A 27,333-nucleotide genomic window follows, 5' to 3' on the forward strand; every position below is an offset into this window, starting at 1 on the left:
TGAATGGAACTTTATTCTCTTCACTCTCTTCCTAATTCCGAGAAGGGGTCAGTGTTGTTATAACTGCTCCAGTGATCATCTAGATCCACTAGATCCACTACAGACAGCCAGTCAGTCAGTCGCAGTCAGAGACAAGACGAGCAGCATTGGAACCTGCTGAGGATATTATTATTATTATTCTTATTATAGGCATTTTTGGTGCGAGGACTTTTGAACAGATTTGCTCCATTTGCGCAGTTCTCTTTTGATTTAATATCAACATTTTTAGCTTTTTCACTTGACCGGGTTATAGTTAATACATCTATGTATTAACCCAATGCCCTGTGCACAATCCTATTGCTCTTATTGTTGGGATTCTCTCTGTGTACTCTGAGCCCCGGTGGTTCATGACTCTGATTGATAGAATATCAACGACATACAACAGAAACAACGCAGACATGGACTCCAGCCCAGGTAAATACATTTAAGCTTTTATATGTTTAAACGTATTATTATTTGTTTGTATTATTGTGCATGACAATGTGCATTATTGCTGTACAATGAATGAGAACAAGTGGCAGTTTGTCATTTGTCAAATGCTTTTCTCTGTGAGATTTCAGTGCGGAATTATGATGTACAGAATGACTGTGTTCACATGCTATCATCATGGATTAATAACGTATCAGTTACATTTAAATCTGGACACGTCACGAACTGTACCAGCATTAGATAAGCGGATCATTTCCAAGTTATTGATTCTGGTGTTCTGTATTGGATTACAATTTATGGAAGCCTGACTCTAATGTCACGTTATTGGCCTATTATTATGATTAGCCTATTACTATGTTATTATCATGCTATTATTATATGCTATTATTATTAGGCCTATTATTATTATTTCCTTTTTTAAATATTGTTTTATTGTAAAGAAAAACAAAAAACGATGCGACATAAAACTGCAGTAATACATTGGAAACAAGTGTTTCATTACGCTTTAATGTGTAATCCTGGGTTTAAGCTATGTTGTGATTTTACTTGTATATCTTTTACCAAAATCAAATCAAGCAATAGCCTAAATAAAAATCTGGACTGTCTGAGAATCAAGTTTTCTATGTCCCTAGAATGACTTATATTCCATACATTGCATGTATAAATATGTAAGTACATGTATATGTATATGGAATATCAGCCATTCTGACTGATATTCCATACATTGCATGTAGAAATAGTAACATTTATGCAATGAATGGAATATCATCCATTCATTCTGGGGGCTGGTAGTTTAGTGTAGCCTTGAGTGTAATGTGAATGTGGGAGTAGCTTTACCTGTATGTAAAACAGCCACAGTGACTCGTCACAATAACACTCACTTCAGTACAGACCTTGGACAGTTGCCAGTACATTTGTCTGCTCTCTGCTGCATACAGTGTCTTTGGGGGGGAGTGGGTGGGTGGTCGTGGTGGGCTAGCCCCCCCCCCCCCCCTGTACTATCTTTGCTGCAGACTTTCCGACTCCCTTGCATGTCAACACACACACACGTGAGGCATGACCCGAGATGCACTCTCGGTCTCAAACATACATGTAACATACATATACACTATAGTTGAAAGTCACCTGTGTTTAAAGTTTTCTTATAATTTTCGTTTTAATATACATTCACTTATGGCTTATTGTTAAGTTAATGTAGGCCTATTATGTATAGGTCACCATTCTTCATATTATTATTAGTGCTTTTGTGGTCACTTGTTTTAATCTAGAAGGCTTTTTATCTGTCAAGTGTTTTCTGAGGTTGGTGGAGATTGTGTCAGTTGCAAAGGTCACCCTCTGTGTGTGTGTGTGTGTGTGTGTGTGTGTGTGTGTGTGTGTGTGTGTGTGTGTGTGTGTGTGTGCGTGCGTGCGTGTGCGTGCGTGTGTGTGTGTGTGTGTGTGTGTGTGTGTGTGTGTGTACGTGCGTACGTGTGCGTGACTCACTCTGCATGTCTGGAGTAGGCTACTAGCCCATTTCTCACACACACGTGCTTCATGGGTATGTCAAGTGGGCTTGACACACTGTCACGCCCACTTCTAATAAATGTGAGTCAAAATAAGGAAAACGTGCCGCCGTTACTTTAATGCTGCCTGAAGGTCAGCCTTCTGGAGGAGTAAACACCCATTCAGCTCATAGGACATATGACTCATAACACAGAAATGTGGCTTTATATAAAGAGTTGATGATGATCAGTGATCATCATGCTGCTGAGACACAATTAAGGAGTAATTAGCCTCTATCACTAATGATCATCATTATCTAGGCTTATTATTAGCCTACTAGTACATGGTGCCAGGTGATGCCGCCTTAACCTAGACCTGTTGTTTTTCACTTTGTTTGTTGGGTGATTTGCAACCAGATAAAGTTGTGCTTAACGTTAATTATTCACAGTGGATCATATGGCGTTTTTACGCCATGTCCACCAGGTGGTCAACATTATCAATGTCATGCATTGGCATGTAGCCTATATATATTAGATTACAGTAAGCCTATGAGTAAAACAATATAGGAGATAGGATATAGGAGAAGTGATATTATCGATGACATTATTAATAGTTTCTGTTTAAATGGTAAGCATCAGCATCTGTCCTCCCCAGTAGCCTACATCTCATCTTGACATTAGTAATGGCATGGGCATTGGGCACATAGCCTATTATATATTACATTACAATAGGCTATAATTAAACAATATAGAAGGTGATAGGTGATAATTAATAGTTCATGTTTAAATGGTAAGCATCATCCTCCCACGATAGCAACAGTGTGTGTTGATGTTGAGCTGCTGCCCCACATTATCAGGACAGCCTGACTGCACCTTCAGAGCAGAGAGAACAGAACAGCACGTGTCTGAGCCTCACAGACACGTGCTGCGCGTGATTCCCAAGCAGGCACACCGCCCCGCCCTCCCTTATTCCTCTCTCTCTCTCTCTCTCTCTCTCTCTCCATAGCAGCACATGTGCTCTCTCTCTCCCCCCCTCTCTCTCTTCATAGCAGCACAGTGTCTCTCTCTCTCTCTATGCTGTTCTCTCAGGGTCTCATTGCACGGGGATTCCTGTTTTGTCGCTGCGACATAAAGCTTGGTCAGTGGGTCAGATGGGTTTAGTTTGAACCCATTTTGTGCCCTTGCCCTGTTTTGTGAGGATGCTGATAATTGCTAATGATTAAGTAATAAAGTAAAATTAAGACGCTCCTTGCTCCTTCTGTCACTGTTTTGCGATTGAGAGTGTTTTTAAAGGACAAAATGTTTGCTACTGTCTCTCCATATAAACCTCACAATTAGATTTAACACATTCATATGTATATGAACTCAGCCATTCTTTATGACATACTTTTGAAACCAAGATGATGATTGATAGCTTACTGTGTGACACATACACGCAGGCACTTACACGCATACATATGTAACATGTAGTTATGTGTGTATCATATGTAGGTCATAGCCTACATACATATCATATGATACATTATGCATACACATTATGACAGTCTACATAATGACACATAGCCTACATAGGCTATAACTAAATATCGGAAATATTTAGACATCCAACTTGTCATTCCAACAAGGACTATCAAATTGTTTAGGTTTACATTTAGGATTACACTATTGTAAACTGTCACTTTCACAGCCTAATGAAAGCCACTGGGTTCATAGTACATTTAGTTGGACAGCAATGCAGTGCATGGACTCTCATTGGAACGAGGAAACAAGATTGAACAATCTTTTTGAACATCTTTAGATGTGTTAAAATTACAAATAATGTTCTTCATTACAGATGTGAAAGTTAATGGCTGCAATACAGTGATATTAGTCAATTCCATGAGTCACAAAGAATGCTGACTACAATATAGTATCTGCTAACGCAATACAGGGCGGGTGCAGAGTTTACAATGGCAAAATAATTCGTAGTATAAGTAATATTTAACTTGTAGGAGCAGAGACTATGGATGGTGATTGGGTCAATCACCATCCATAATTATGGAGTTCCAAGAAGCAGCCTTGTGACCTAGATGAATGGGTGTCATAAACACAAAGTAGTCATCTCCGGGGTGTTTTGTTTGGCTGTTTGTTTCTTGGGGCCCATCACGTGTGGATAACTGCATTTGTCATAATTGGAGCAACAGTGCATTTTATTATAATTAATTAAAACCACCATGGTTACAGGTGACATTCATGCTGGCGAGGGCTACGGTGTTATCTCGAGGTGAGGCCGAAACCCGAGTATACCGTGTGCTATAGCCAGCCAACGTGATAGATGGCCACCCTACTTACCATGCCAAATTAAAAGTGCACACTTGATTTAGACGAAGGATAGCATTTCCACTAGATGACTGAGTTTCTCCTTTGCGTAGATCACTTTCAAAACTTTTTTGAAACCAAGCCCATGCCCTCTATAGTTTGTTTCATGCGGGGGCAAAGCAGGAAAGCTCTGCCCTTAAAACAGCTGCATACGGTATAGCCTGAGCCACATGACATGAGACCTGACATGACATGTGTTTCACGTGTAACAGGCTATACAGTTAAGAAGGGGCGTCTCTTTCCAGACATATGAGTATTGTGTCCTCCACACGTCACTTGTCTGCCATCTGGGCCATACATGCCCCATATAGGGGGGGAGACGCATGCATGCATGCCGGGAGGAGTGGCCAACAGTGTTCAGTTATGTTCCGTAGTGGCTGTGACCCTCGGTGGCCCCGTGGGTCACATGTTGTAACCTGTGCCTGACTGACTATACAGCAGGGATGGGCTTTTCCTAGAGCTCGGCTTTTCCTAGAGCCCGGCCTGGCAGCTGGTCAGCCCAGATTCTTGGAAACTGTGTATGGGAGAGAGAAAGAGATTGAGTCACTAACAACTTGCAAAAGTACACAGGGTGTTTTTTTCACAAGAAAGGGGCGGTGACGTGACAATGGACAGGGCGTGGGGATTGTGTGACACTGAGAGTTGGATTGTGATATATGACACTGGGACGTGATAGTCACGGTCTCCTCTTCCAGTGATGTACACACGACTCGACACCCTCACCTGCACGTCACGTGTGCATGTGTCAAACACCTGGCAAGATTCTATCAATCTTTACCATAATATGCTCTATGGAGGAGAAGAAGACACTCCTTGCTCCTTCTGTAGGCTAATGAATTGAATCATATGCTAATTTAATGAGTGGATTCAAAGCATTCAAATCTGTGCACATGTGTTTCCGCACGGAGGGGGGGGGGGGGTGTGTGCTGGATTAAAGTCAAACCTGTCAGATAAATGAGCTGCAAGCGCACAGATCTCAAGCCCCAGAGGCTTTGCAGTCCGTTCTGACACGTGTCCCGTGGCATTAGGCTAAACAGAAACGCAGCACGTGTTTTCTCAAGGAGAGAGAAATAGCAGCAGAATCAGAGGGAGGTTTTCTCTCACGTCCTTGAGACAGAGGGGAGAAAAAAAGGAAGAGATAATATTCCAGACAAACAATATTATTCCGTTATTTATGATACAATTGCCCCTGACGTTTGGCTAAAAATAATAGCTAATAAATGCCTTGACCTATAACCAGCAAAAAAATTGACAAACTGTTTAAACTATACCGCTTTGCACGTTGTGCCAAGAAAATGCCATATCATTGCATGGAAAATTTACGAGCATTTGTAATAACCCCAAAAATTAAACAAAATAAAATAATTAAAAAATACAAATAATCGACCTGCAACTTGTACATTTAGCCTAGTTATTTGTGTGCAATACCGTCGTACGACGAAGTATAACACATTGCTTAAGTGGTTCACATTAGGTAAGGCTAAGTAATATAATTCCTCATTTTGGGGGTCTTTTAATCGTTGGCAGGGAGTGATATATTTAGAAACACCACACCGGTTTTCCCGTGGATGTAGAAGTGCTTCCTTTGAGCCACATTTACAACCCCCAAAAAAGCATGACATATCTTCGTGTCAAAAAAGAAAAGAGAGAAAGAAAAAAAAAGCTCCAATAAGAACATGGACAACGTGACTGTTTCAACCCACGCCGAGTTTCCGGCGGTGACTGTTAGGAATGTAAACTGTACTGTACACACACCCTCCCTCCCTCCCTCCGTCCCTCCTCCTGTGTCCTGCCTTCGCCTCTTGTACCCACAGCTTTTAAAACCAACGTGATCTCCATCTCTTTACTGCCTGTTATTGTACTGCTGCTGTTGTTCTGCACGCCACGGGACTGCAGCAAAGCAGCAGCAGAGCCTTGTGTTGGGGCGGGCTGGGAAGTGTGTCAGCAGTCCATGTGAGCGCTCGGTCAGGTGGCTGTGCTGTTGGAGGCAGCGCTCCGTCCGCGGGCCAACAGCCAAGAGCAAAGACTCTCTCCACTCCTCTCACGCTGTTGAAAGCCAGTGAGGCGAGCAGCCTCAGCCACCATTGGTGGAAGAAGTAGGCTAGGCTACTCAGATTTGAATTAAAGTGAAAATACTACATTATATAAAGAAAAAATACTCTTACTCATACTGTTTACTAAGTGAAAGGCCTATATTCAAAAAAGTACAAAAGTAGTGGTATCAAAATATACCTACAGTAACAACAGTAAAAGTACTCATTATGAATGTCTCATTTCACTTTGTTCTCGCCAAAATAAAATTCGAAAAATAACCGACCTACAAGCTCACAACGCATTGTGATATGGCCTCTATGAGCTTGTACATCTCTGCTATTTTTGAATAATTGCATGGAGTAAAAAGAACAATGTTTGAGATGTAGTGTGGAGTAGAATTATAAAATAGTGTGGGGGTGGGGGGGGGGGGGGTTGGTGGTATTCAAGTAAAGGAAAAGTAGTAACTCAAAATGTGTACTTAAAATACATCTTGGCCTACTTGAGTATATGTACTCGGTTAAGTAGGTTCCATCCAGGCAGCATAGTGCAGCCAGGCAGAGGCAGCTGGCTCTGCTACACGTGAGGGGCAGTCGCTCAGCTCACAGAGAACATCATCTGCATAAAAGAGGGATGGGTCGCGCGCGTCACGTGTTTGGAGCGACGTAATGAGACATTTCCGAGCTTGCATCCTGAAAGGGAACGGCCTTGTTTCAACATACAGCACAATGAATGGGTGGGTGGGGACGGAAATACATAGATGTTTTCTTTTTTTTTAGTTATAATGGGGATTTGTCTTGATAATAATAATAAGTATCCAGTTCTACTGCAATTTAGTTTAACCTCTGTTTAACGAAATAAAATACTAAAACACACCACTGCCAGTTAGACAAAGTTGTATTTAGGCATTTTTATTTTATTTTAATTTATTTTATTTTATTTTATTATTTTACATTATATAGGCCTAACCAGTCTGTTGAGTATTCAAAGAAACTCTTTGCTCCGTTAACATGATGACATGTGAGTGAGTCTTGTGTGTGCTTGCTGGTACACGTGTAGCCTATTTGTGTTTGTGTAGATAGATGGATCCACACTGTGAAAACTCAGCCAAGTAATCTCATCAAGTCAAGTAGAGCATTGCTCAACACTTCAGTTTGTGACCTACATTCCGCTTGTGCAACATAGACCTAGATATCAAATACTGAACTCTCTCTCTCTCTCTCTCTCTCTGTCTCCCCAGGTGGTGTTATTCTGTATGCGGGTTCATCTGGCAGTGCCAGCCCCGGCCCTGGCAGCCCGTCCAGCGGGTACCAGACCCAGTCGCCCAGCTCCGCCCACTCTCAGCCCTCCTCCCCGGAGTCCGGCCCCTTCCACGAGATTGGATCGATGAAGCAGCAGAGAGCGGCGACCCCACCCTCCCCGAAAAGGGTCTTCCAGTTCCCCGAAGTGAACCACGCCCCGGTCGCCCAGATCACCGCGGTGTCATCGGCCACCTACAGCCACCCCATCGTGGCCAAGAGACCTTGTGGGTTCACGGGCACATTCACCAGTAAGTACAACCTTCACTATTCTACTTCTATAAGTCATACTGTGTACGTTTTTCAATTAAACAAAAGTTATTCTTGATACAATCTTTAACTGGTATATTTTTCCAACCAGAAAGGCTACTAAAAATGAACATTACACAGTATGACTTTACATGTTTTGCTTATATACTATTTTCCTGTACTATGTATTCATTCTATTTGTAACTCTTCATCTAAATTATATCTTCTTGTCCTTTTGCAGAGACCGGAGGTATGGTGCTACTGTGTAAAGTTTGCGGCGACATCGCTTCTGGGTTCCACTATGGCGTGCACGCCTGCGAGGGCTGCAAGGTGAGAGACCTTTTCATTGATAATAATCATTTTTAATAATTCTATCATTAGATTCTTGTATCGCATATATAACACACATGCAATTGCACACAATTAAAATGCCATTTGTCCTCTTTTTCCACAGGGTTTCTTCAGGCGCAGCATCCAGCAGAACATACACTACAAGATGTGCGTGAAGAACGAGAATTGCTTGATCATGCGCATGAACCGAAACCGTTGTCAGCACTGCCGCTTCAAGAAGTGCCTCTCCGTGGGCATGTCCCGAGATGGTGAGTCCATATAGCCCTATTTTCTGCTCTCATCGCATGACGGGAGTCACATGCCCGAAAAAACAGCCTCATCTACAAGCTCACAACGCGTCCTGATGCGACGTGGTCGTGAACTTATAGATCTGCTATTTTTGGCACGCGACTCCATAGGCATGCCACGATACACAACCCCACCTTATATCAGCTAAACACCGAAAACCGAAATCAAATTGTATGCAGAGAGAGAGAGAGTCCATGGTATTCAACCGTGTGACCTCTGGGTTATTCTCAGCGATGTGGAGGGTCAGTTCTGGTCAAGCATGGTAATAATCTAAACTAGTGTGGATGAGATTTAGTGTTAGTGTTTGTCATAGCTATGGTTCTCATTTCTGGTTGACATCTTTTGGGGCAAACTCAGTTCTTATGGTAGTGTTTGTGCCGTTACTGTCTCCTGTCATAAATCTTCCTGAGCAGGAGGAAACTTATTCTAGATATCTTTATAGTTGCTGAGGTTTATCTCTCTCCCTCTCACGTCATTATTTCACAATCATGTATTTTTCTCCGCATACTCCTCCCTTCTCTTTTCCTCCCTTCTCTTCTCCTCCCTTCTCTTCTCCTCTCTTCTCCTCTCCTCCCTCTTGCCTTCCTCTCTCCTTGCCCTGCCGTCTGATTTATGACAAGCGGAGCCCGGGAGTCCCAGTAGTCATCAGTCATGGAGAAAACTGTGACAAATACAGTGTATTTTGGGAAATTGGGACACAAGGCTGTTGACTACCCCATGTGTCCAGCCTAATGTGCTTTCATGCCCATTATTTCTTTTTTTCTTTACAGCGCTGACTTTTACAGGGAGCTATTTGCCGAGCAGCGTTCTTTCTATAATGCAATTCTGTCACGGTTAATCATAAGAACCTAGTTGATGATAAAATTAGAAAAAGTCAATGCCGGCGCCCATCTGCTTGCACTACTTTATGTCCCTGCTGGACTTTATAGTCTCCCGGGATCTGACTAAACTAGGTGATAATAAATCATCCGCGTTTCTGGAGCAAACATTTTTAGATGACCTAAAAACGCAGGGAGGGAAAAATCACCTGCAAATTCATCATATTCTTTTATTGGGAGTATACATAGCTTTATTTACCATTTAGAATTTAAATGCATTATATTGAATGTATTCATAATCTATTTTCTTAACACTTAAGCCATACTTCATTGTACAATAGTCAAAAAGAACAAAAATAGCTCACAACACGTCGCATGGCGATGCAACGTGATGACAATTTTCACCTATTATGACATGCTCAAAAATAGGGAACGGCAAGCGTTAGCGAACAGAATTATGTTATCCTACACCCCGACCACAGTTTCATCGATCGGTTCATTTACCGGTGTAAGTGTTTTCCTTCAGCCATCATTTTGTTACCCGTTCATGTAAGTTTCATGTGTGAACTTGATAGCTCCCTCTTCAGATCTCCTTACAGCCACCTTCCCTTTACCTCACCTCCACCTCCCTTTTGGCTCTTGTCCGGTCACCTCATCTACCTTCGGACTTTTCTTCCCTTTTTGACCTTTCCACTCTTCTCTCTCTCTCTCTCTCTATCACTCTACGTGACGATGTCGTGTTTCACTGCGGCTGACCCACTAACCTACTTCCACAGAGAGGGACAGAGAGAGTGCCCTACAAAAAGATACAGGAGAGAGATTGGGGGGTGGGGGGGGGGTTGTAGCAGTAACGGCAGAATGCTATCAATAGGACCTCCACACAAGGTGCAATCAGAAATGGTGAAAAGGCTGAAAGGGAAGATTGTAGAAGATTGGAGTCAATTGAGGAGAGTTTTGGGGATGGGGGGGGGTCTGTTCACCACATGCGAGAGAGAGTAGACAGATTTTTTGGGTGATTTGAAATCCACACGCTGACAGTTGGAGACATTTATGTCACATGTTGACATTTGCAGATGACTGCCTCCAGCCGGCTGTTCGACTGTGATATGATTTGAATGTTCCAATCAGATCCAACATCTCGATGTGTTGATGTGTTCTTGAAATAGGCCGCCGACATAAATGATTGTCCTCCTGACATCGATGCTCGAACGTTGCTAACGGAGTCGCATTCTCCCCTTGTTCTTTCCCCTTCAGCTGTGCGTTTCGGACGCATCCCCAAGCGGGAAAAGCAGCGCCTGCTGGACGAGATGCAGAGCTACATGAACAGCCTCAATGAGTCGTCGCCCATGGACATGGAGGCGTCCCCTCCTCCCGCCGAGGCGCCGTGCAGCCCCGAGGCCCCGTTGAACGACGGCCACCACGCCGCCTACGGCTTCGTGGAGGACTGCGACCAGAAGCCTCCTAAGATGCTCAACATCAACAACGCTTTCCAGAACAACGGCGTTCAGCAGCAGGAACAACAGGCCTTCGCGCGCATCAGAGCCCCCGCCGCCACGGCTCAGACTCAGAACCACTGCAGTCCCCCTCAAGGGTGCCCGGCGGCGAACGCCACGTCCGGCTACAACAACAGCCCCGCACAGCGATGCCCCGTCGCCTCCAACAACAGCAACAACAACGTTGTTGACAACGCCAGGTACAGCTACCAGGTGCCATCCTCCACCGCCAGTCCCAGCCAGCAGTGCCCGGTCACCGGGAACACCCTGTCCTCCTCTACGTCTTACCCCTCCGCCAACCACAACAGCTTTCCAGTCTCCGGTTACCAGAACCAGAATTCCTCCTGTCCCTGGAAGTTGAGTGGAGGAGCCAAAGTGTTGGTGAGTCGACTTTCTCTTTCACTTCGCATTTTAGTATGACTAATACTTAATTAGTTCTATATTCTATATGTCGCTTCGAGTCTCGCCTATGGGAGAGCGCCCTCTGGTGTGAACACGCCAGAGGGCGCTCTCCCATAGGCGAGACTCGAAGCGACATATAGCATAGAACCGGGGTTACGCTAGTAACCTATAGTTATATCAGGACATCTTGCAACAGATTCAAAATTAGGCTAAAGGCTTTGTGAATGTAAAAACCAGACGGTCCTAACCTTGGCGTTGCTCCTCTTTGTCTCGTCTCAACAGGCGTGTCCTCTCAACGCGTGTCCCGTGCAGCCCGCCAGCCGCTCCAGTCAGGAGGTGTGGGAGTCCTTCTCCCAGTGCTTCACCCCGGCCGTCAAGGAGGTGGTGGAGTTCGCCAAGAGCATCCCCGGCTTCCAGAGTCTCAGCCAGCACGACCAGGTCATGCTGCTCAAGTCGGGCACCTTCCAGGTGCTCATGGTGCGGTTCTGCTCGCTGTTCGACGCCAAGGAGAGGAGCGTGACCTTCCTCAACGGCCAGACGTACTCGCTAGCGTCGCTGAGGGCCCTCGGCATGGGCTGCCTGCTGGACGCCATGTTCGACTTCAGCGAGAAGCTCGGCCTGCTGGGTCTGGAGCCCGACGAGATGGCGCTGTTCATGGCTGTTGTGCTGGTGTCTGCCGGTAAGAAAACACACCCACACACACACACAACAAATGAACCTGGCATCTGTTTAAATAACATGCCACATCACACACCCTTTATCCCCGAGCCTCATCTAATGTTCCCTCGCCTTCATTTTTTCCCCAGATCGTTCAGGTATCGTGGAGGTCGAGGCGGTGGAGCAGCTGCAGGAGAACCTAATAAAAGCCCTGCGGTCCCTCATCGCCCGCCGTCGCCCCGACGACAGCACCCTCTTCTCCAAGCTGCTGCTGCGTCTTCCCGACCTGCGCACGCTCAACAACCAACATTCTGACAAGCTGCTGGCATTCCGCATTGACCCTTGAAAGCCTTCATGGGGAGGTTGGCCAGCCCCAGGCTGGTACAAAAAAAATACAGCGGATTGTCTGGGACATCATCTGCTTCACGGGCCCCGCTCCCTGCTCGGGTCACTCAAATGTGACAGACAGTGTTCAGGGTGACGACGGTTGTGTGATCGAAGGGACTAAAACGAGAAACCAATCAGAGGTCGTTACAGCGACCGTGCACACGCGCATGTGCTCCCAGACTGAACTGAAACTGATGGCTGAAGTTCTCGCAACACACTCACTGCTTCCAGTATTTCTGAAACTGCTCTGTTTGAGAAGTCATGTTATAAGGTTCTTCTCCGTTGTTCTCCTCTGATGTGCTCGTCTCTGAGGTGACATCAAAGACCACATCAAACTCTGCTACTGATCACCAGTGACACTGACCATCCTGAAAAAAGAAAGAGAGCGTGTTCTTCCTCTCTCATTCCTCACTCTACTTTGTTCTTCAGCGCAGTCACAGTCACTCGGCTGAGCAGGACATGGGGGTCGCGTTCTCTGGGGCACAGAAAAGGGAATAATATAAATTATACCAATTCACCCACAATGACATTCTCGCTTATACAGTACACACACGTTATGTTCATGCTATAAGAATAAAACACACAACATTTCAGGCGTCAAGAAAACCTTGCGGATCTGTTTATTATACTGTATATAGGCGGTAGAAATGTCTAACACCATTGAGAACATGGTTTATGTATATGCACTGTTGAAAATGATTGAAGCTATGTTTTCCAGACAAGTTATGTTTGGGAAATCTTTATGAAAACTCCCCCCATTTGGGATTATTGAGAAAATGTATACCCGTTTTTTTTACGAACGGAAAGTATGATGCTATGATGTTATTTGTATGCAGTAATCAGGGAGAAATTATTGGTCATTTTAGACCATGGGTTCTATCATGGGCTATATGATAAAGATGTTCAGATGTACATATATGTGTATATTATCTTTTTTTGTTTGGTTCTTATGCCATTATTTTTTTGCAGATTCTTGGATATCTATATGAAGCTGGCTTTGGATTACTGAATGTATGGGTTGTCAACATAATTGACAATGCATAGTAGAATGCTATAATTATTGCAACTACAACAACAAAAAAGCGGCAGCAGCAGCATTTGAACCAGTGCTCCCGAGTATAAACTTTTTATTTGAAAGTATGTTATATAAACAAACAAATGTATTATTGTTAATTCATTGCACCACCTTGTGTATATTTTGTAAATGTTCTATTGTATACCATAGAGTACCATTATTAAATCCAGATTATATTGCAAACTTTTCTTGTGCACATCGTGTCTCAGTCATTTCCTGTCTCTAAATGGCAGCATTGCAAAGTCATTCTGTGGAGCCCGTAACCTAGCAACAGCAGCCACCAGCCAATCACACTCCTCCAGGTCTTGAGAGCCACATCTAGCAGTCGATCGGTAATAAAGAAAATGCACTTGATTTCCACTGCAACGAGTAAATGTCATTTTAAATAGACGTTTTAAAACCAAGTGATGCTCTTGGCCAAATATAAGTACAAAAACTGTACATGGCCACTGAAAGATGATGAACACAGGATGAATTTCTTTAGTGATATCTGCCTTTCTGTTGTATACAGTAAAGACATATGCCATCAGTACTGCAGAGAGTTTAGTACATTTTAGACTTTGGGGAATTAAGCATTAATTCAGTAGTATTCAGCTTAATACTTAATTAACAACAACAATAATAATAATAATAATATGTGTTATTATTATAAGAATTAAACATGAATTAATCATTAATAACAAAGAAAATATGAACGGTAGCTACTTATTGTAGTGATCAGTTTTGTCGAAATTGTTTTTAAAAGTGTGGTCATCAGAATAAATTGCTCCCATATGTATTGGTTATATATCTCACAATAGCTTTTGCATTTTAATTGGGCCATCAAGGGAGGAAAATGTCCAGATTGGTATCAAATATATGACCTTGGCTAGGAGGACCTTGTCTAGGTCCTCCTAGACTCTAGGAGGACCTTGGCAAGGAGGACCTTGGCTAGGAGGACATGTCCAGCTTATTGAATTACTCAACATCACCTGACGGTCACGCATGCCTCAGGGTCAAACTTTAATCTTACAGTCAGTGGTGGAAAAAGTACTCTTTCTTTTTTTAACTTAAGTAAAAGTATCAATTCTGCAATACAGTTACAAGTAAAAGTCCGGAATAAAAAAATGTACTTGAGTAAAAGTACAAAAGTATTGGTATCAAAATGTACTTAAAGTACCAAACGTAGAAAGTACTCATTATGGACAATGTCCCATTTCACAAGCTTTCAAATGTATAAAATGCATACAAATCCTTTGAAAATAGCAGATCTACAAGCTCACAATGACGCATTGTGAGTGGTTATATGTTTTGTAATAATAATCACAATCTACATAGTAAACTAGTAACTAAAGTTTACAAATAGTTGTAGTGGAGTAAAAGTATAATGTTTGCCTCTGAGATGTAGTGGAGTAGAAGTAAAAAGTAGAAGTAAAAGTACTGCAAATTGGAAAAACTCAAGTAAAGTAAAAACCTTACTCAAAAATGTACTTAAGTACAGTACTTGAGTAAATAAATGTACTTAGTTACTTTACACCACTGCTTATATAAGGTTACATAAGCAGGACACATTCTCAGGACACATTCTCTAAATGCTGTGAAAGACTCTTGATTGATGTCACAATATGATGGTTTATGGTTACACAATCATAACACATTATTGATCCATCCTGCATATTTTGGCATACATATTTATATCACACACACACACACACACACACACACACACACACACACACACACACACACACACACGCACGCACGCACGCACGCACGCACGCGGGCACACACACACACACACACACACACACACACACACACACACACACATACACACACGCGCACACATACACACACGCGCGCACACACGCACGCACGCACGCACGCACGCACACACACACACACACACACACACACACACACACACACACACACACACACACACACACACACACACACACACACACACACACACACACACACACACACACACACACACACACACACACACACACACACACACACACACACACACACACACACACACACACCACCACCTGCTGGCTTGGACAGTAATAGCACTTTAGGGAGAAATAACTTTGAAAGGTAGCAGTCAAATGATCTTTATGATTAATTTGACTCACTGAAGAACTGTATTATTGTATTATTGGGTTAAATGAATGTTCAACTTTACAAATCCTACAGCATCCATTCAAACATGTTTAAGAAAGGTTGATGATAAATGGATTACAAATCAGTGAGTATCATTGCAGTAGGAGGATAAGAAACTCTCAGGATAGCAGTGGTGGAAAAAGTACTCAAATGTTTTACTTAAAGGTATAAGGGTAAGTGATATTTTTGGGTTAAAACAAAAAGTATTTTGTTAAAAGTTTAAAGCACTATATTCTGATAGTAATCATTGCTATAGAGTGTTTGTTCAGTAACAGGAGTCTCCCCGTCTCTCCAGCTCTTTAATAAACAGAAAATAAATGTTCCGGTAGGTGTCAAAATCTCAGCCAATCAGGAGAAAGTACCCATTTTAAGCTTAATTTTTATAGTGTTCCAGTTCCAATTTTGCCTGCTCATTTCTTAGTGTCATCACTTCCATCTTCATTATAGGACATTATGCAGAATGGACATTATGCAGAATGTCCTATTTTACAAGTATTCAAATGTATAAAACGTATAAACATCTTTTGTAAATAGCAGATGTACGAGCTCACAATGCCTGACACATTATGAGCTTGTAGATCTGCTATTTTCAAATGGCCGAAATGTATATAGGGCTGAAGTGGTTAATGTATGTTTAGTAATAATAATCAAAATCTACGAAGTAACTAGTAACGAAGTAACTAAGTTTTCAAAATGAGAAATACTCCACTAAAGTAAAAACACCTTAACATTGTACTTAAATACAGTACTTTGAGTAAACTTAGCTACTTTACACCACTGCAGGAGAGTTCAACAGAGTTCCATTGCCCTAGAAATCTCCTCTTAGCAGTGATGTCATTTACTGTGCCATAATGCCATCTGGTGGTCACACGTCTTCAATAAATAAATAAATAACATTTAAAGCCGACATCTTGTCTCTGAATGTATTGTCTAAAAACTGGAACATATGACCGATTATCAGAAGGGGTCAAAATGCTTTGAAACAATATACTGGGGCCATTACATAAAGTTACACACTGGCACTTTATATACTTTTAAACCATATTGATGAGAGAGAGATGAAGCAGGGACCCCCTCTACATATTGTATAGATGAGAGAGAGAGATGAAGCAGGGAGCCCCACTACATATTGTATAGATGAGATGAGAGATTAAGCAGGGACCCCCACTACATATTGTACAGATGAGAGAGATGAAGCAGGGACCCCCACTTTATTGTATAGATGAGAGAGAGATGAAGCAGGGACCCCCACTACATATTGTATAGATGAGAGAGAGATGAAGCAGGGACCCCCACTACATATTGTATAGATGAGAGAGAGATGAAGCAGGGACCCCCACTACATATTGTATAGATGAGAGAGAGATGAAGCTGGGACCCCCACTAGATGAGAGAGAGATGAAGCAGGGACCCCCACTACATATATAGATGAGAGAGAGATGAAGCAGGGACCCCCACTACATATTGTATAGATGAGAGAGAGATGAAGCAGGGACCCCCACTACATATTGTATAGGTGAGAGAGAGATGAAGCAGGGACCCCCACTACATGTTGTATAGATGAGAGAGAGATGAAGCAGGGACCCCCACTACATATTGTATAGATGAGAGAGAGATGAAGCAGGGACCCCCACTACATATTGTATAGATGAGAGAGAGATGAAGCAGGGACCCCCACTGCATATTGTATAGATGAGAGAGAGATGAAGCAGGGACCCCCACTACATATAGATGAGGGAGTCCCACTCCCAAACACACATTTTATTAAATTGTGTTGCATATTACACTACTTCTTTTTCGTTTTACCCAGCTGATGGCTGCCCACAAGGGGGCGAGGAGCAGTTGCAGAGTTAGGGGTCTTGCTCAAGGACACTTCAACCACATTGCTGGAATGGAACCTGGAACAACTGGTGACTGCAAGCAGGCTCTCTCACCATGCAGCTAGGTCGCCCCCTGGTGGTTGATGGCTTTATAGATTTGTTTGACAGCACTATCTATTATCAGTAAATTACGTTACTCTTTTTTCTTTGTTTGTTTGCATACACATCTTTGCTATTTTTGCTGATACATATTTTGAATTAATGGTAATACATAATGTTAAGTAAAATAAAAATAATAGCCTATTCAAATAAATAAATGTTCCTATCACACAAGTCACCCATGAATTCAAGTCTTCATGGGGAGACTTTGAATGCATGGATATTGTTTTGTTTTTGATTTTAGCCAATCTACAAGCTCTACAAATCTACAATCTACAATCTACAAGCTCACAATGTGTCGCGATGCGACACATTGTGAGCTTGTAGATCTGCTATTTTCAAAAGATTTGTATCCATTTTGAACTTGTGAAACGGGACATTCTGCACAATTAGTACTTTTACTTTTGGTACTTTAAGTACATATTGATGCCAATGCCTTTGTACTTGTACTCAAGTAAATTTTGTTTTTGAAGCATAAGAGTCTGTCTGTATGGTAGAGTATGTTAATACAATATAACTTATACAATCTGTATGGTAGAGCATGTTAATACAATATAACTTATACAATTTGTATGGTAGAGTATGTTAATACAATATAACTTATACAATCTGTATGGTAGAGCATGTTAATACAATATAACTTATACAATCTGTATGGTAGAGCATGTTAATACAATATAACTTATACAATCTGTATGGTAGAGTATGTTAATACAATATAACTTATACAATCTGTATGGTAGAGTATGTTCATACAATATAACTTATACAATCTGTATGGTAGAGTATGTTCATACAATATAACTTATACAATCTGTATGGTAGAGTATGTTAATACAATATAACTTATACAATCTGTATGGTAGAGTATGTTAATACAATATAACTTATACAATCTGTATGGTAGAGTATGTTAATACAATATAACTTATACAATCTGTATGGTATAGTATGTTAATACAATATAACTTATACAATCTGTATGGTATAGTATGAGTGAGAGCCTTCGTAACAGATGCCTTTCCATAAGTTAGATTTTCCTAGATTTTTAATACGCTATTTAGTGCGTTGCATTTCGTATCCCTCCTCCACCCCATTCTCCCCTTTTCTTCCAGTCTTCTCTGCTCTATTTCTCCTTTTCCGGTTTTAGATGGGGGTGCCTCACTTCGGACCCCAGGCCAAATACTTATGGTTGTGAACCCCCTTGGAGCCCTCTCATGGCAATGCCCTCCCCTCCACCCTTCCTCTCCCTCCCCTCTACCTCCATCCTCACCTTTTCATCCCTCACCCCTTTATCCGTCACTTAAACTTTCATCCTTCAATCCCCTCCTCTCCTTTCACACTTGCCACTCGTCCTCTTCCTCCCCCCTTCGTCCATTCTATCCCTCACCCCTTCTCCCCCGTACAGACAGCTGTACTCGAAGCACTGATAACATTTAATCCCCATATTTTGACAAACATAAAAAAGGGTTTGCATAGTGTCATGTGCTCATGTAGTCAAAACTATTTCACTGTTGATAAATACTAATGATCAAGCTCAGTTCAGCTAAAAATAAAAATGCACAAAAAAAGAAATGAAAAACACATTCATCGAGCATCATGTTATGCAGTTGAAGAACAATAGCATCTACAGTAATGCTAGGAACTCCAACAATCAATGGCTTGTGAAACAAAACTTGGCAGGGGAGAGGGGGGAAAAGTATGAATATACAGTAAACTGCAACCGTGGAACAATTCAGTCCAGGAGAGTCTACAGCAGTGGTTCTCAAACTTTTTTCATGTCAAGGACCCCCAAAATGATATGTATTTGGCTGCGGACCCCCATCTCAAAAATATTTTTTTGCCAGGGATTTTTCAAAAATAGCAGATCTACAAGCTCTTAGCACGGCACTCAGTGCCACACTATGAGCTTGTGTATCTTCTATTTTTTAATAGCCAAAGTATAAAATATGGTTAAAGTGGTTAAAATTTTGCTGGGGACCCCCTGGTACCCCCCCAAGGGCCCCTGGGGGTCCCTGGACCCCAGTTTGAGAACCAATGGTCTATAGGATAGCATGGTTGGTTCTCTTTGGAGGAGGAGGGGGGCACGAGTCTGGGTCTGGCGGGCGTTTCCGCTTCTGTGTTTGCATTCCCTGGGGACAGCGGTCCAAAAACTCTAAGAGCATGTCCTTTGTGACGGGATGCTGGATGCTGTTACACACGGCCATGGCCGTGACATAGGAGTTGGGGAAACTCTTGTCCGTCCTCTGTCTCATGAAGACCCAGGTGTTGTTTCTGAAGGTGCACTCGATGATCTTGTTGTCGTACTGTTTCAGCTCCCTGGAGTACTTCATCTGTGCGAGGGGCATGTTGTATCTGCCCACGTACAGCAAGCCCACCGTCTGCGGGAGCAGGCCTTCTCCTCCCACTTTGGTGATCTTGAGGCGAAAGTCTACCGAGTTCTGACTAGGCGGCTTCCATTTGAGGATATCATCACACATCCCGGGTTTGTATCTCCCGCAGGGCTGGAAGATGAGCCCGTCCACTTTGTGGCTGACCTGGGATAGGAAGTTGCCTCCCAGGAGATTGCGCGACTCGTGGATGTCATAGAAGTCCTTCTTTCGGACACTGAAAGGCTCCTTGGTTTTGTCAATTTTTCCCGTCTTCATCTTCTCCATCCGGGGATAAACGATTTCGTTGTTAATGCATGACAGTCGGGTATTGAAATCACACTGGCCAACGGGCTGCCCGTTGAATTTGACGATGTCGTAGATCAGGTAGCGGGGGATGGGCTGGCCGCCGACTTTATCGATGACCATCTCCCCGTCCAGTAAGGTGTTGGATAGGTGGACACATGGATCTTGGCTGAACGGGAACTCAAGGTTGGCTACGTGGAAGATCGTGTTGTCTCTGTCGACCATGTACACTTCATTGTTCCCGGCGATCAACATCATGTAGCGTGTGCCATCGGCTTTCCAGCTGGCCTTGTATGGTTTCTGCTCCAGAAAATGCAAGTTCCTCCGGTCCATGGACACAGGCTGAGCACCGGGAAAACCAGACTTCTCCCATTCGGTAAACTGCTGACATGTGCTCTGAATCTCCCCCAGTTTGGGTTGAGCAGTGACCTGTGTGACACCCTCCACTGTGACACCTTCCAGGAACACTGCAGCCAGCTTCAACTTCTCTCTCCTCCGTTTTCCGCCGCCGCTGGGCACTGAACCGTAGGAGCCGGGGCCTAACTCCTGGCCAATCCCGTTGCCGTCCTCGTTCTGGTCATCGTTGTCATCGTCAAAGCACCACTCGGGCAGCGCAGGGGCAGGGGGCGCGTCTGCCACGTCGCCATAGCGTCGGAACAGCTCCTTAAGGTAGTCTCCCTTGTAGATCCCTGGGGCACGGGACTGGGCAAAGCCAGCTACAGCTGCCTCAACGCTCCAGTCCATCTTCTCTACCAGGTACGCGCACACCAGGAAACCGGTCCGATTGAAGCCATGCGTACAGTGGACACCAATTAATTCCATGGGATTGTTCTCCAGAAAGTCTTCACACATCCCGATGAACTTCTCAGTGGTCTCCGATGAGGGACACTCCCCATGTCCTTTACACTGAAGTTTCACATATTTGATGCCTTCCTTGTCAATGTCATTACAGTCATAAAAGCGAGTAGTATTTGTCAAGTCGACGAGCAGGCCCATTTGCACTTTAAGGCTTTTTAAATAGTTTGACAGCATGCTTGGATGGAACCGATTGTCTTCTGGGACTTTGTCATCATAATCGGAACCCAGCATAGTCTTCATTGGCAGGAATCTACCTGCTACAGGATGCCCTTTTCTGGGACAATTCCTCCACCGAGGGGGAGGTCTAGCGTTTGACATTATTGTTCAGAAGGTCCCTTTCACTGTACTGAAATATTACATGAACTACAACTTCACCCAATAGCCCTTCTGGACATCAGAGTATCCCGACCGTCCCTGTTGGCATGCAAAGAGCGGCTAGGATCAGTGTATCTGTGGCCTGTCCATGACAGTAGTGTGCTGTTTGAACACCTTGGAACATCTTATATAAGCTGACAAGCTCTGACTGTGTCTGACATCACTCAAGCACAAACAAACTGCCAGTTTGTTTGCGCGGGTGTTGCCATTGGCAACGGTTTATGTTTCTGCTGCTCTGACATCATCCGAATCTGTGTATATCTCATTGAGAAAAGAACTGGAGGGGGCCTTCGATAATCCCCACCCGTTCATTTCAATTAATCTTCCTCACCCGGCTTACTCCCACGGTCCTACACCCTTTTTTCTGGGTGTGGGCCTATAGAGCATGTGCATTAGTATCCTTTAGGTTTAAGCATCCCACGTCACAAACTACCTCCATGAGCGAGCCCGTGAGTAAAGCCATGAACTTCCAGGTGTGGGCCCAAGCTTGCAGTACCAGAGTTGTCCACTTGGTCAACTTTTGCTTAAACCAGCCCTCCTGGTCCTAGATGCATGGTGTATCTACTCATAAATCCTCTACTTTATAGACACTCGCCCAAGCCCAGCATCTGCATAGCCATTTCAAATAGTAGTTGTTATTATGTCTAGTCTGTTGTTAGTTTGCGTATGTGAGATTAATTAAGTTGCATTGTTTAATGGATGATGGGTCAAGTCCATCTTGGCCGAGAAGTGTTGAATGTCCATGTTTGGCCAACAAACAGGAAGTGGTTTGGTTTGTAACTCGACTGTACATGGTCAAATGTGCCCCAAATTTCATTTGGAGTTGGTACAAAGTAAGTTAAGTCTCCGTACTCAGGGTCCTCAACCTCCTTGGAGTCTCTCATGGTCATGCCCTCCCCTCATATTACAAGTTTATTTGTGTTTATGTTCACAATTAACAAACAAATGTATTCATTCATTCTAGTCAGTCAAGTATGATGCACCATCTTGGGAGAGTTTGGGCATCTCCATTTATGGACAATGTGTGACACACGTTTGTCAACCAATCAGAGAAGCTGTTGTCAGCAGATACTATATGTACTATGACTACTTGGAGGCTAGATGCACCAACATTGGATAGTGTGGTAAATACCTGTTGTCGAGTATTTAGTGTAGTACCCATTATCAGAGTATTTGTAGGCCAGACTATGACATAATATTGATGATGATGCACCAATCATCACCATATATGGGCAAGTGTCTCAACCAATCAGCTTGAGTGAGTTGGGGGTGGGTAAAGCTGTGCAGTGTGACACAGCGTGGTTTGTATATAGTTTCTAAACATAATAGACCCTCTGACAAGTGCAAGCACCACATGAATGTAGACTGCTAGCCAGAAGACATGTGGAAGCCAAAGAAGAAGAAGAGTGATCTCAGCCGAGCTGAGCTGATGATGATGATGACCGTCGCTGATATCATTAAGCAACTGGCTGAAGCCCACGAGGAGGGAAAGGACATCGACCTCAACAAAGTCAAGACAAAGACCTCGGCCAAATATGGCCTTTCAGAGCAACCTCGCCTGGTGGACATCATCGCCGCCGTCCCACAGCATTACCGTCGCGCCCTGGTGCCTAAACTGAAGGCCAAGCCCATCCGCACCGCTAGTGGGATAGCTGTCGTTGCCGTGATGTGCAAACCCCATCGCTGTCCACATATCAGCTTCACGGGGAACATCTGCGTCTATTGTCCCGGCGGTCCTGACTCAGACTTTGAGTACTCCACACAGTCATATACCGGCTATGAGCCGACCTCCATGAGGGCCATCAGAGCTCACTATGACCCCTACCTTCAGACCAGACACAGGGTGGAGCAGCTGAAACAGCTGGGTCACAGTGTGGACAAGGTGGAGTTCATCGTGATGGGAGGGACCTTCATGGCTCTGTCCGAGGAGTACAGAGACTTCTTCATCAGGAACCTCCACGACGCCCTTTCCGGACACACCTCCAATAACGTGGCCGAGGCCGTCCGGTACTCGGAGCGTAGCAACACCAAGTGCGTGGGTATCACCATCGAGACGCGACCCGACTACAGCCTCAAACGACACCTCAGCGACATGCTGGGCTACGGATGCACCCGCCTGGAGATCGGAGTGCAGAGTGTCTACGAGGACGTGGCCCGCGACACCAACAGGGGCCACACGGTGCGAGCGGTGAGCGAGTCCTTCCACTTGGCAAAGGATGCCGGTTTCAAGGTGGTTTCCCACATGATGCCAGACTTGCCCAACGTCGGCATGGAAAGAGACGTGGAGCAGTTCATCGAGTTCTTTGAGAACCCGGCCTTCAGGCCTGACGGTCTGAAGTTGTACCCGACGCTGGTGATCCGCGGCACGGGTTTGTACGAGCTGTGGAAGACGGGCCGTTACAAGAGCTACACGCCGAGCGCCTTGGTGGACCTGGTGGCACGCATCCTGGCCCTGGTGCCTCCCTGGACACGCGTCTACCGCGTGCAGAGGGACATCCCCATGCCCCTGGTGAGCTCCGGAGTGGAGCACGGGAACCTCAGAGAGTTGGCCCTGGCCAGGATGATGGACATGGGCTCTGAGTGTCGCGACGTGCGAACCAGAGAAGTGGGCATCCAGGAAATCCATCACAAAGTGAGACCTAACCAGGTGGAGCCGGTCCATAGGGACTATGTGGCGAACGGTGGGTGGGAGACCTTCCTGTCGTACGAGGACCCGGAGCAGGACATCCTGATTGGCCTGCTGCGGCTGCGGCGCTGCTCACCCCAGTCGTTTCGTCCAGAGCTGAAAGGGGGCGTGTCCATCGTGCGTGAACTGCACGTGTACGGCAGCGTGGTCCCCGTCAGCGGCCGAGACCCCAGCAAGTTCCAGCACCAGGGCTTTGGTACGCTGCTGATGGAGGAAGCAGAGAGAATTTCCAGAGAGGAGCATGGTTCTGGAAAGCTGGCTGTCATCTCAGGGGTAGGAACTCGGAACTATTACAGGAAGCTGGGCTATGAGCTAGAGGGGCCATATATGGTAAAGGACCTTTATTGACCTGGAATGGACTGAGCCTCGACTACCCCTGTAGTGTTATAATATAAATAAATATAAATATCATAACGCTTTTTTTATCTGGACAATACATGCACAAAAATATTGTATTTATTAGGAGGAGGATTTTTGAGCAGCATATAGTGTATATTAGAACATTTATTGTTTCATTTACGTATTTATTTAGGCAGCTAGTTAGTTAGTTAGTTAGTTTTTTTAATTAAAACATTAGAGTAGCCAATTGTTTTACAACTTTCTTTCTCCCAATTGTTGTTATGCAAATGAATCCTCTCCACTCATTTCTGTGTTGCCACTGTTGTTATCTGATATGTTCAATGGTCATAGGTTGGGTATTTGTACCATGTATTTGTACCGTGGCTGAAATATGGGTTGAAAACCACTGCAATAAACAATTTAAGGTCATTGAACACATTTCACGCATTTAAAAATGGCCAGAGGAAATTAAAGAGGCCTAATCCAAAAAATGGGGACGTGACACATGCCCTCCGCTAAAGCCTAGCTTATCGTCTCTGTCAGGTGGAAACCTCATACTGTATGTCCAAAACTGTTACTTTTCAGGATTCAAATTCAAAAATAGCAAAAGTAGCAGATCTACAAGCTCGAAACGTGGCGCGAAGCGACCCGACGTTTTGAGCTTGTGTGACGCTGGTATGATCAAGTAGGACGTTAATTTACGATAAAACACAAAAAGTTAAAATATGGAGATAAGAGGTTTCTGCCCAGCAGCAACGTTATACTTTGCTGCATTACTCACCAAAAATAGCCAAAAGATTCATAAGAAGAAAAAATGTTATGCAACGACAAACGCATATATTTGGCTTAGCATGTCTGTACCAGCCACCAAAAGGTGACAGACCGAAACCACCATCATGTAGCTTTAACCTATATTGCAATTGTGATTGTCACATCAATAAGTATGAAGTATTATAGACAACCAGTACCACTACAAATAACTGGGACAATTAAGTACTGGTGGTGAATGACTGTCTAGTGACATACACAGAACCAACCCAAAAATACTAATCTTACCAATTAAAAATAAATAAATAAATATAAACTTAAATATAAAAAATGTTTGTTGAGGCCTGGAACTGAACCTGGGACCTTTGGTTTCCCAGGCGGGCTCTCTAATCATGCAGCTATGGCCGCCCCATGGGATGGGACACCTACTGAGGTATGATGTCGAAGCACAGACGGGTGGGAAACCTCATCTATGTCCAAAACTGTTACCGATCAGGATTCAAATTCAAAAACAGAAAAAGTAGATATACATGTTTCGAGCTTGTAGATCTGCTACTTTTGATACTTTTGTGTGACACTATAGTATGATCAAGTGGAGCATCCATACAAAAAAAAAAAAAAAGTTAAAATATGGAGGTTTCTGCCCGACAACAACGATATACATTCTCTCATTGGGATGAACCTATAGCCGGTGAAATAGTAGTAAAACCCCTGGAACCACCTGCACCCCTGGGAGTCCCCAGTCCCCACTTTGTTACACCACCATTGTGTGTTACAGTTAAAACACAAGCAGCCTCATATTCAAATTAATTCAATAATGCCACTTCAACTACATTATTCCACATGAAATGTAAACATAAACATCACATGTGGAACAGCATAATAAACTGTCACAGCTGTCCACCACATTTCCCATTGTATGGGCTTCAAAAGCATAGCAAGTTGTGGAACAGTAGCCTATGTGTAGGAGAGGAAAGGATATCTATTCTACTTGCACTGTCGTAAGTTTAAGTCGTTTGAAGGGTATGCAGAACAGTGGGCGCTTGAAAAGACCGGACACTTTTTCCAGGGAAAACTGGGCACTTGAGAATTGGTTGTGCGGCTGGGTTTCTGGGCTGCCCTGCACTCGTTGCTAGTCTGATTCCAATACATAGAACCACAATGGAAACCCCCAGGACTTTTTGTGTTATCCTTTTAGTCTTAATGTCTACATTTCTGACTAATAAAGTATTCAATCAATCAATTAATCAATCAATTGACTGTCCTGTGCTCCACTACACCTTGTCTGGCTGAGTGTTGCTGAAGCAACAGCTGCTGTTTCTGGCATTGTTTTCTGGATCTACTTTTCTGCACTTTGCATGATTGGATTTGTAGTGAGTGACAGTGTGTTGTAGGAATGAATGTGCTTTCCCTTAACGCCTTAACGCTTAATGCCGTAATTAATTGATACATGTCAGTCATCTCCAAATTTGTATGTGAAAAGGTTAAATATTTCAAAAACTAAAACATGAAAAAAAAGTTGTTTACATCTCTGATTCATTCATTAGAACAACTTCTCGGGCAGCAGTCACGCTTAATCACTGTGTCATGAACAAAGTGTGAGGAGGGTGTCAGAATGTGGTAACTCGTGAATTTTATTTGCTTGGACACGACTGAAAATACTTTACCTTTCTAAAGTTTAAACATGAGCTTTCTAGCAATTCTGATCTCATATCTACGTCTACGGCTCACTCTATTATTGCCTCAAACATGAAATGAAATAAAAAAATAAACAAACAATTAACAAAAACACAAAGGCCTCCACCTTTGTGGTACTTTTCCTCTCCCACTCCCAGTTCTTTCATGTTTCCTCTTCCATAAACTGTCCGTGTTCCTTTGCCCCCAAAAGCATCTCTGTTCTTCGTTAATTCCTGATGGAGATCAACTGGGCATAGAGGTGTCTATTCCCAGAGATCTAGTTTGCAGCCACGTCTAACCTGGTGTAGTTCAGTTGGGTTGGTAGTGATTATCCACGCTGGGTATCACTGAGCACATTGCTATGCTTTTTTCCCCATCTGAATGAATGGAGCCTTTTTAAAGAGTGGCAATCTCCTCGTCTTATACCTTTCTTCTGTTCCTTCGCCCGGAACTTGTTATCTGCCGTTTG

General features: G+C 43.7%; 3 protein-coding genes across 3 annotated transcripts; 2 read left to right on the plus strand and 1 right to left on the minus strand.

Moving 5' to 3' along the window:
• Positions 1–13,544, plus strand: LOC308082090 (nuclear receptor subfamily 1 group D member 2-like). The gene is made up of 7 exons (XM_080423703.1): positions 1–453; positions 7,579–7,887; positions 8,127–8,215; positions 8,340–8,484; positions 10,597–11,216; positions 11,520–11,916; positions 12,044–13,544. Exons 1-7 carry the CDS (start codon positions 387–389, stop codon positions 12,238–12,240), a joined length of 1,824 nt encoding a protein of 607 aa, XP_080279829.1. The 5' UTR covers positions 1–386; the 3' UTR covers positions 12,241–13,544.
• A 5,984-nt stretch (positions 13,545–19,528) lies between these two features.
• On the minus strand, positions 19,529–21,337 carry LOC308081809 (mRNA-capping enzyme-like; the record flags this gene model as incomplete). Its single annotated transcript, XM_080423433.1, has 1 exon — positions 19,529–21,337. One exon carries the CDS (start codon positions 21,335–21,337, stop codon positions 19,529–19,531), a length of 1,809 nt encoding a protein of 602 aa, XP_080279559.1.
• Positions 21,338–22,775: 1,438 nt separating this feature from the next.
• On the plus strand, positions 22,776–24,428 carry LOC308081810 (elongator complex protein 3-like; the record flags this gene model as incomplete). Its single annotated transcript, XM_080423434.1, has 1 exon — positions 22,776–24,428. The coding sequence occupies one exon, from the start codon at positions 22,776–22,778 to the stop codon at positions 24,426–24,428; it is 1,653 nt and encodes a 550-aa protein (XP_080279560.1).
• Between the last annotated feature and the right edge of the window lie 2,905 nt (positions 24,429–27,333).

The sequence above is a fragment of the Gymnoscopelus braueri genome (assembly GCF_963280865.1).
Source record: "Gymnoscopelus braueri genome assembly, chromosome: 3".
NCBI lineage: Eukaryota > Metazoa > Chordata > Actinopteri > Myctophiformes > Myctophidae > Gymnoscopelus > Gymnoscopelus braueri.